Below are 11,587 nucleotides of genomic sequence, written 5' to 3' on the forward strand. Positions count from 1 at the left end.
CTGGATTCTGCCGTTGCAGGAAGCGGATCAACTTGTCGCTGTCCATAGCCATCTTCGGCAGCCAAATGTGGGCCCTGGGTGTCCTAGGTACTTCCTCGGTAGGGAGGTTTTTCTTTCTGGGGCGTGCTTTTTGTGTCCGCCCTTTTTCCAGCTGGTTCTGTTGTAGACTCCTCCTTAGGTCTACTTCGTTTAACTGCCACAGGCTTCTTGGTTGGCTTTGAAATAAAGTACATCCTGTACTGCTCCACCACCTCATTGCACCTGCGACTGTCTTCTTCATCCTTGGGGTGTATAGTACCGGCCGCTGCATTCTTGGCAATCTTGTCAAGAATGAAGACAGCCCTGTTGTAACTCGACTTGAGCGCCACCCCCGAGGACTTGGTTTTCACCTTTCTTGCTATGGAGTGCTCCCTGGAGCACTCAACGCTGCCTTTGAGGAAGATGGGGTATTGTCGGGATCGCTAGGCTTAGCGCTCACCGGTATTGTTATCGAAGAGCGTGCAGAGTTCTGACTGGAAGCCAGGAGCACGGCATGTATGTGTACCGGCGAACAAGATTTGACAGGGGGACGCGCTTCAAGCGGACCAAGCCTGGAAGCTTTGCGTTCCGTCAGAGTTGCGAAAGGTGCTGGTTGGGTCTTCTCACAGCTCACCTCCCACTGGTCAGGGTGACCATCCACAAAACTCTGTCTCGATTACGAGAAAAGTATTTCTTAGCCGACCTATGTACTCATGTAAAAGTATGTGGGCAAGCAGCGCTTGACCGAACGACCTCTACATGGCTTGTTTATAGATTTTATGGGCCCGTGCTCTCGTACTTGCGATGGTAATGTTTATGGCTTTGTGTGTCTGGATCACATGTCTAAATTTGGGTTTTAGAAACCATGAATAAGATTTTTAATATTTAGAAACGGATATTTTCCACGGATTCGGAGTACCCGAATACGTGCACTCTGATTACGGAAAACAATTTGTTTCTGACATGTTTGGCAGTTCCCTGGAGAAATATGGCACACAACACATAAAAACAGCATTTTACTTACCCCATGGCAACGCTGCTGAGAGGGTCAATCGATCAGTATTATAGATCATAAGATCAGTCATTAAGGAGAACCAAAGAAATTTGGATAGACATGTTAGCGACGCCGCCTTCGCACTGCGCAGTGTTGTACACTTTGCAATTATCACCCCACCTTACTACGCCACTTTCGGTATGCATATGATACAGCATGATGCATCATGCGAGCTATACCGAAAGTTGGGTTCCTTAAAAGACGTTGATTGCGAAGTTGAGGCAACAAGCGAAAGAATGCCGCTAAATAGGAACAAGATTATGAAAAAGGTGAAGTTAGCCCGTGAAAGGAGTAAGAAAGTTTATAACACTAGGGTTAGGTATATAAAACTCCAGATTGGACAAGTAGTATTTAGCCAATTACGTGTGTGCTCTATTGTACAATATACTATTCAATTAGGATCCTCGTGCACCACTTTTTTATTTGTTTATTAGAAAGTTAAAGAACGAAAAACATATAAAGAAATCAAAAAAAAAAATACAATATATATACAGCACTGTTCTGCAATCCGATTCGAATCGGAATCGGATTTTCTTCCGATTGTTGGTGTTCTGCATTCCGACCATCGGATATTATTCCCAATTCCGCCTTGTTCTACATTTCGATCCACTTCGAATCGGAATTCTATCGGAAATTTGATGGTCTGCATTCCGCGTATCGGAAATTTTTTATCGGAAATATTCCTATCAAGTAAAAGCCAGTGGAATAGAAAAAGAACAAAACAAAAATAGAAATGTAAATGATCAAAGGATCATGTTAAACTTTACCGAAAAACGAAAAATGTAAGTGAAAATTGGTAATAGTTATAATGAAAAAAAATAATAAAAACCAAATTAAACTGCGACAGCTTGAGTTGGACCTGGAGCGTTTCGAATTTGAAAATAGTAAAAAGTCTTAAAATGTAATTTTTTTGCGTAAATTGCTTATTATTTAATTACAAAACTCGTTTTATTTAAATAGGGGTAATTTTATTCGCAATTTCGTATCAATTATTTGTGCTTCACTTTTCAGATAAATTTCTGTTGGTGCAAATATATCTACTTCACTGTCTCCATACTTCGCTATCGTATTCTTGAACTTCTTCATAGTCAAATTTAGGACTGTAGTGGCGAAAAATGTTATGCAAGCAACACATTTGTTAATTATTTTCACAACCTCTCATAGTTTGTACTGCAAGGTTACTAATAAACACTGAAAACGACTTTTGAGAACTCCAATATTACGTGCCGAAGAATGTGTTTGATTAAATGCGTGTTGTATAGACTGTGGCTATAGATTTATATACGGTGTCAACAGAAATGTTCAAGAGCAATAACCACGAATGGCGATCACCATATCGTTACTTAATCCCCAGTTAAACATCGTTATCTACATCACTGACTCCATGCATACAACATTGTGTCGGTGTGACGATAAGACTGCAAGTCTCCCAAAATCTTGAGGAGTGCAATAGAGCTGTAAAATATAAAATTATACTTTGAAATAGCAACAGAGAAAACAGTTGTTTGCATACTACTTAAGCAGAGTCCGGTAATTATATGAGATTGCTACGATCGCCCAAAATTGTTTGCCTTACTTTTTCAACACATTCATTGAACTCATTTTAGTTTTCACTTTTTAATTTCTTCAAATGAATTATGACACTATCTTTGTAAGCTTTTGATCGAGTTTTTTGTTATGTGTGATTATTGTTGTAGGCTGGTCAATCTACTTTACACACATAAAAAAAAACTTGATCAAAAGCTTACAAAGATATTATTTAAATCGGAAGGTCTGCCGAGATTTTCTGTTTTACAACGCTTTTATTAACTTGCACGGTTGTGTGTCCGACACCATTTTTAGCTATAAAGCTTTTGCTTTGCAAAGTTCCTATAAAAATGTCTTGTGCATAGAGCGACATCTACCTCTCAACTGTAGAGAGAGAGAGATGCACTACGTACACTACAGCGGAAATGGACGACACGCCATTTCTTTAAATCATCGTTGGGCAGAGAGAGCTTTTACTCTGCTCGCGCCTATAGGAAATGTATAGAAAGCTTAAAAGAAGTTTGTCCGCGGGCAAGGCAGTGCCTATCAGTAGGTGCAATCCCGTATTCCTCGGACTCGGACTAGTGAAACTGTCAAAAAATAAAAATTCGCTCAGAGCGAGAGAGTAACATTGAAAAGTACGGGATCGCTTTCTAGTAAAAAATTTTAACTTCTGTCAACTTCAACATAACCTCCAAATTTTGGTTGTATATTATTGCTTGGTTTGTATGTAAACACACTCAGCTCACACATGTAAATAACCAAAAATACTTTCAAATTCATTAGAATCCACTTGAACAAGTAATTAAATACTTTTCAACATGAATTAGCAGAGTGCACTTTTCTTTTGTTTACAATTTGGTTGCCAAACACACTACAGCTGATCGTTTGACACATTTACCAGAACTTACCAGCAAAAAATTCTCGGACTAAATCTGGTAACTTCTGACAGAGAGAGAACCGTATTTACTCACTTTTTTGTCCTCTCAATAGTCAGAGAACCGAGTACGGGATCGATTTCCAGTAAAATCTGACTGATTCTGACTAGTCCGGACTCGTACGGGATCGCAACTAGTGCTTTAAACGAAATTAATTGGTGCTCGTACATACATATGCATATACATGTGTGTGCATCAATCTATTAATATCGTTGAATTATTTTAATATCTATTGCAAAATTTTAAACAGAAAGCCTAACAAGTAGAAAATAAATAAAATAAAAAAAATTTTTAGTATGCGTGGTTTTATAAATGGACTTAAAAGTAACTTTTGATTTTGAAATTTTAGCAAAAGTCATAAACAATTTATAAAATTGAAAATTAAAAGCGTGGGGCGCATGCTTGTATGTAATACTCCTATATTGGCAGTAAGAGCTAGTACCGTCCGAAAACATTACAGTACAGATATATCAATAAAACCCTACAAAAGAAAAGGAACACATACGTTTATAAATAAATATATACACAACACATACACAAAAATGGCACTCATGTACACAATACATACCAGGGATGTTTCGAATATTTGCATTCGCATTCGTTATGCGAGTGATTCGCATCATTTTACACATTCGCATTCGCATCAAATGATACGAATGCTAATGCGAATGTGTACATACATGGGCAGAGTGTCCACACTAATGTTGTTGAAATGGCTCTAAGGGCGGTTACTCAATGTCTGGTTAACACTACTCTGCGGTTAAACATCGTTATCGACGTTACCGACTCCCTGTTATATGCATGGGTCGAAGACGTCGATAACGATGTTTAACCGCAAATTAGTGTTAACCAGACATTGAGTAACCGGCCCTAAGTCTGTCTAACCAGGGTGCGGGCAATAACCGACTTTTACAGTGGCTACACACGACGAACATGTGCGCGCACATGATCCGCTTGCGGTGCATGTTCGTCGTTTGTACGGCGGTTCACGAGCATGCTCGCGAAAAATCAAAAAAATCCTATAGTTTTTATATAATTTGTTGTTAAAGTTTTCGTATAATCGATGAATAAGATAGCAATATAACATCGAACTTGGTGCTGCCAGACCGGAATTTCGAATAATAAAAGCAGATTTTTAATTCGGAATTTGCACTTAGTAGAATTCTCCTTTATGTGTTGCCGAAGAAGAGGTGCTGAACACCTTATGCAGAGAAAACCTTTCTGCGTAGGCAGCCTTCGGCCGCACTTAGGGATTATAACCCTCACTAAGTAGAATTCTCCTTTCTGTGTTGCCAAAGAAGGGGGCTGCACACCATTTGCAGAGAACACCTTTCTGCGTAGGCGGCCTTCGGCCGCACTTAGGGATTATAACCCTCACTACGTAGAATTCTCCTTTCTGTGTTGCTGAAAAAAGGGGGCGGAACACCTTTTGCGGCCGCACTTAGGAATTATAACACTCACTACCTAGAATTGTTGTTGTTGTAGCGGGTACTAAGCCCCGTTCGGGTCGGTTCATCCGTCAACGTTGTCGTCAATTTCGGCTAGGGGGAGGCCCAGGAAGTGTGCGACTTCAGCTGAGTGGGGTTCTCAGGGCATGGGAAGAGGTGCCGGGAGTCAAGTGGCGACTCTCCACATGCCGGGCATTGGTTGGGCACATCCTCATTGATACGTAGAATTCTTTCTATTGTATTGTTTTGTACAGTATGGCAACACATCTTATGTGTCAGTTTGCGACCCTGTGTTATTGTAAATATGGGTGCAATGTAATGTAATTACAAGTTAATAAAAGTTGGATTAAAGTGATTTATATACAAGATAAAATAAAATAAAAGTGTGTAATTAGGTAGAGTTATGTGCATCTATTTGACAAATGCACTCTTTGATAAGGAAATCAAGTGGAACGACTTAAGAAATTTTAACAACAAATAACTTGTAAACAATTATATTGTTAATATTTTTTAGTTATACATGTTTCAGAGGATACCTCCCTTAATATCCTGACCAAGTTTCATTTGTTAATTCCACCTGGTTTTCTTAAAACAAAAGGTGCGGATGAATACTAAAGTCCACCCCGGGCTCATCTCGGTGTAAATTCTATCGATTGGTGGAAAACTAAACAAAAATACGACAAATTGACTGATCTGGAGCGCTCGACCCGCCGTTCCAAGTGAGCAATTTTTTAGTGCAGCCGGCCTTATATACGAGTCTATAAGAAATCGCCTCATGGGAGAAAAGGCAGCAATATTACTTTTTTTGAAATATCATATGCCCATTTTGAACTTTGACTACAAGATTAAAACACTGTATAGGTTAAGCACTCGTTCAATGTTCTAATAATTTACACAATTTTTAAGTAATAAAAAAAAAATTACTTAACATTCGCACTCGCACATTCGTATTCCGAAATTCCCATTCACATTCGCGAATGTGAAAAATGTGGCATTCAAAACATCCTTAATACATACACAAAAACCGTACTAAACTGTCTCGCTTTGGTTTCCTCGAAAAGTGGTGCCGTAATATTACGACCGCTTTTATGTAAAGCTAAATGAACGTAACGTAGATATGTGCTTTTATGTTGTATAGGCATTCATTGCTTTTCACAAAGTTTATTAGGTCTTCATCTGCCGGCCGTCCATGCACTTTCCACTTTATTATTCAAAATTGATAGAAATATATATTAAATGCTTTTATTTTGGTCAAAAGAATTATAAGCAAATTTTCTAATAACCGCTACAACTATGACGTTGCCAAAAAAGTTGATAAATAGTTCTGTCGCCGTCAGAAATATTACGGTGCCGTCAAATTACATTGCCGTTATCTTAAATAGTTTACATCTGGTAAAATTTACATGGCAACGTTTTTGGCAACGTAAAGTTACGAGCGTTATTTTACGTTACCGCTTTCGAGGAAACCAAAGCTTTACTGCCAATACAGAAGTATTACATATACAGGGTGTCCCAAAAGTAACCTGCCAAACTTGAGGAGAAGGTAGATGGGGGGGTGAGCTCTCTGATAAACAAAAAATTTTCAGGTAAAAGTGTTACCGTTTTTGAAATATTTACATTTTTTTAATAAAAAAAATCGTGCCTTTTCATGTATTTTCTTTAACTGCATCTACAAACCAGGCTATACCTACTTAGTAAATTTTTTATGTATAGTTGCTTCTCCATACTCAAATGCAATGTAGGTAAAATATATTAAGGAACCATCATAAAATTATGACTATTTCGGGATTTTTAACTTTTGATATATTCTTCCCCAACTTTGACTATCTCAGGTAAAAAAAATGTACTGAGCTATAACTTTACATTACATAAAAAAATTGCTCATTTATTAAAGATTTCAGACAGGTGCGCNATGTAGTTAAAATATATTAAGGAACCATCATAAAGTTATGACTATTTCGGGATTTTTAACTTTTGATATTTTCTTCCCCAACTTTGACAATCTCTGGTAAAAAAATGTACTGAGCTATAACTTTACATTACATAAAAACATTCTTCATTTATTAAAGATTTCAGACAGGTGCGACTCTTACTGTTTCGAATAGAAACCAAAAAAGTTATAGCCGCTTTTGTGGGCAAAGGACTGAGACACGCTAGAATGTATTTAATAGATTTAAATTTAAGTTGCTCTTGTTACCGACCAATGACATGCTAACTAGTACAAAGGTACATTATTGCCTGCTCCTGACATTATTTTATTATATATATTAGGGATGTGCCGGGTATCCGGTAGATATCCGGAATCCGGCTTATNTTTAATAGATTTAAATTTAAGTTGCTCTTGTTACCGACCAATGATATGCTAAATAGTACAAAGGTACATTATTACCTGCTCCTGACATTATTTTATTATATATATTAGGGATGTGCCGGGTATCCGGTAGATATCCGGAATCCGGCTTATCCGGCCTTTTTTCTGTTATCCGACTATCCGGCCGGATATTGGTTAAAATCCGGCAGGATTTCCGGATTTCGATTATAGAAGATTCTATTTAAAAATATCCCAGCAAAAAATTGGTAATCGCTTTTAGTGGTAACGTGTTCTAGAAGGCATAGCGTTATAATGCCTCGAATTTTTCCGCTTCTTTTAGGCATTGCCGGTAATGCAAAGTAGAATGTCCAACAATATTTTATTTATTTCGCTTCTTTGTTTGATTTCGGGGAATGCAAAGTAGAATGTCCTATAATATTTCTTTTTTAATTCGTTTCTTTGCTTCATCTCCGGAAATGCAAAGTAGAATGTCCTACAATATTTTATTTGTCTCGCTTCTTTGCTTAATTTCAGGGAATGCAAAGTAGAATGTCCTACTTTCTTGTAGAGCCTGAAAACGTTGAATGTCGTAGGGATGAAATCGATGGTCTTTTAAAGCTTTGTGAACTGTAGTTTTTTGTATTCCCGTCCGTCTTTACATCATTCTTACTGAAGTCGATGGACCTAGTTCCACTTCCTGTAACACAACTTCAACATCTACCGTTGCAGGACGTCCTGTTTCGCCGCCACGCCTTCCAGGTATGCGACCTTAAAAAAGTGAAAAATGATAGTTAACAAGCAGGCAAACAAGAAGGGTGTAAAAATCAGTTACCTTTATATATTTCTGTATGGGTCCGGGCGAATACTTCACGACCCGGATGCCGACGATTGGGGTATAGAGTCTTTGAGCAGCTCTGGCATTACAGCAATCTTCACCGTGAATAGGTGAATATCCGCATATTCATGCGACGTATCTGCGTGTTCTCTGTCATAGTATTAGTAACACAATGTTCGAATAATGTCAGGAACAGGTAATAAATAATGTACCTTTGTACTATTTAGCATGTCATTGGTCGGTAACAAGAGCAACTTAAATTTAAATCTATTAAATACATTATAGCGTGTCTCAGTCCTTTGCCCGCAAAAGCGGCTATAACTTATTTTTCTATTCGAAACAGTAAAAGTGGCACCTTTCTGAAATCTTTGTTAAATAAACAATTTTTTATGTAATGCAAAGTTATAGCTGAGTACATTTTTTTTTCACCAGAGATAGTCAAAGTTGGGGAGGAAAATATCAAAAACTTAAAAATCACAAAGTAGTCCTAATTTTATGATGGTTCCTTAATATATTTTAACTACATTGCATTTGAGTATGCGAGAAGCAACTATCTGGAAGTATTTTACATAAAAAATTGTTTGTAGATGCAGTTAAAGAAAATACATGAATATGCACTATTTTTTATTAATTCCAAAAATTTAAATATTTTATAAACGGTGACACTTTTACCTGAAAATTTTTTGTTTATCAGGGAGCTCACCCCCATCTACCTTCTCCTCAAGTTTGTCAGGTTACTTCTGGGACACCCTGTATGGGCGCATGTATAGACTAGTCTATGTCGACTTGTCTAAACGAAGTGTGCAGAGCCATCGAAAAAACTCTCTGTCCATAACACATAACGTTTAAAATGACTGTGGCAGACGAAAGGGACGCGAAGAGGTATTTCTGTGAAAACTTTGGTATTCCTGCAACAATTGGGGCGATAGAGGGAACGCATATTCAAATGGTGCGGCCTACTGTAAACGAACATTTGTATTTCAATAGGAAACTGAAGCACAGTGTAAATGCCATGGTTGTGAGTAGTTGTATGAAACACTTATGCAAATATGTATATATGACCATATGATTGAACTATTACAGATATGTGATCACAGAATGATTGAAAGGGCAGTTTATGCTCGTTTTGGAGGCGCATGCCACGATTCACATGTGTGGAATGTGTCCCATGAGAGACGTTTTGAAGGCGGCGATAGAGCCACACACCTAATAGGTTGGCTAATTTTACTTCTCTTTTTTATATAGTATTAATTTTGTGATTGTTTCTTTTATATTTCTTTGAAAGGAGACTCGGGATATCCCTTAGAAGCATGGGGTCGAATCGTCACAGTCGTGAACGAGACGACAATCGTACGATCGAAAATTTCGTCATTCGATCTTCGAATGCACATTATCGGATGATTACATTCGAAAGCTGACGAATCGTAATTGAATGTTTGTTTATCGATTATTTTTGTCTTCTTCTTCCTATTTGGCAGTAACAATAGACGTTGAAATGCCAAAATAAGTGAACCAAAAATAAAAAATAAACTGCAAAACAAGATGGATCCCAGTTTTTAGTTTTATCTTAGCTCAAGCGACAGCGAAACGGATGAAAAAATTGTGCGCAAACAGTTGCGGGACAAAAGCGATCCGCTGGCTTTATCAAATAATGCGTAAGTACTATAAATGTAGTAAATGTGACAGTCATCTAAATTTCTAATTTTGCTGATTCATCAAGCAATTTCGGCTTAACAAGGAAGCATTCCAACATGTCCGCAAAAAATTGATTTTTCGAGCCATGACACCAAAGCCGTTCCACCAGTCCTGCAATTAGCTGCTAGTCTTTCTCTTCTTGGTAGTGGCAGCTACCAACACACGGTTGGAAGTGACTACATAATTGGAATGTGCCAGAGTACAGTGTCCAAATTAACTTCCCATGTTCCTTTGCAAATGAAGAATTAGCTATGCCCTGAATTTATAAAATTTGATGTGGACAACTCGCAAAAATGTAAGGAGTGGTTTATGGAGAACTACAGAATACCCGGAGGTAAATAAAAAACCAATGCACATAAATATAAACACTTTTATGTATGTAGATATGTACATATATTGAATTTATGTACATCAACCTTTTTTGTATCATTTTAGTTATCGGATGTATAGATGGGACTCACATAGGTTTGCAGAAGCCAACCCAAAATGAACATATGTACTTCAATAAAAAGGGCTCCCATAGTCTTAACGCTATGATAGTAAGTTTTTCATACAAAATATTAAATATTTGTTAACTAATACACATTTATTTGTATGCATACTTCCAAAGATTTTTGACCACACATACAAAATTGTAGCAATCAATTGCCAACATGGAGGAGCAGCGCATTGGCCATTAAATTCTTTTGTGTTGAATTCATCTTGTTGTAGTTAGTCTTTATTAAAATAAATGTTAAAATTGTTAATAAATTTACATTGCCTTGAAAATTGCTTACATTTTAAAAATTCGCTTAAATTTAGCGCGCTCACGATTGATAGTTGCTGATCGAATGACACTAAGAAGGAACGAGTACGTCCAGTTACTCGTTCACGTCTGTCATCATACCGAATTTCGATAAATTTCGATAAATGTTGCTCGTTCACGACTGTCATAATCCGAAATTCAAATTTTTAGATAACGAGTTGCTCGTTCACGACTGTGACGATTCGACCCCTGGTTGTTAACACCGTATAGAAGCGCGAATGCAGACTGTTTAGGCCACCGGCCTAAATTTGCTTGAACTTTCCGACACACCCTAATTTCTGGAGCTTGGTGGCTGGATGTCTTCCTTCTCGGATAGTCGCTAAACGAGTAAGTAAACCGTTTTTGGTTTTATTTACGGTTGCATATTTTCTTAACATTAATAATTAATGTTAATTAGTGTGTAACATACTTACGATCTTATGGTTGCCGTCGATCTGTTAACTACTATGTTAAGAAAATATGCAACCATAACTTTCGTTAAATAAACAGTTCGACCGGCAACCGTAAATAAAACCAAAAACGGTTTACTTACTCGTTTAGCGACTATCCGAGAAGGAAGACATCCAGCCACCAAGCTCCAGAAATTTGTATTCAAAAGGTAATCTATAATTCCAATATATGTACATATATCTATGTATACACAAAATTCTAAGTGAATAAACACTCTTATTATTAGTTATACTAATGCCGAGTTCTTTCTATTTTCTTTTCATTAAATTAATCATTGGTGCGAACGTGCAACCAAATCTTGCTCCAAGCGTTGCGCCGATGAATATGGTCCTTTGTCGCCGAGACTGAAAAAGTTTATCTCACCAGCACCAACAAGTTGTTTGCCAATCAGGACCGGCTAATCCCCGAGAATACAACTCCACAGAGCTCATTCGAAATTCAGTGAGGTTAACCACAGGAGCAGTTTAAGGATTCAAAACCTACACCAGTTACAAACATACAGCAGC

General features: G+C 37.5%; 1 protein-coding gene across 1 annotated transcript; it reads left to right on the forward strand.

Moving 5' to 3' along the window:
* The first annotated feature begins 9,427 nt into the window (after positions 1–9,427).
* LOC108369058 (putative nuclease HARBI1) lies at positions 9,428–10,928 on the forward strand. The gene is made up of 3 exons (XM_017624033.1): positions 9,428–10,160; positions 10,262–10,365; positions 10,437–10,928. Exons 1-3 carry the CDS (start codon positions 10,136–10,138, stop codon positions 10,539–10,541), a joined length of 234 nt encoding a protein of 77 aa, XP_017479522.1. The 5' UTR covers positions 9,428–10,135; the 3' UTR covers positions 10,542–10,928.
* Positions 10,929–11,587: the final 659 nt, after the last annotated feature.

Source organism: Rhagoletis zephyria, unplaced genomic scaffold, assembly GCF_001687245.7.
Source record: "Rhagoletis zephyria isolate East Lansing unplaced genomic scaffold, Rhagoletis_zephyria_1.1 Rzeph_scaffold_03478, whole genome shotgun sequence".
Lineage (NCBI taxonomy): Eukaryota > Metazoa > Arthropoda > Insecta > Diptera > Tephritidae > Rhagoletis > Rhagoletis zephyria.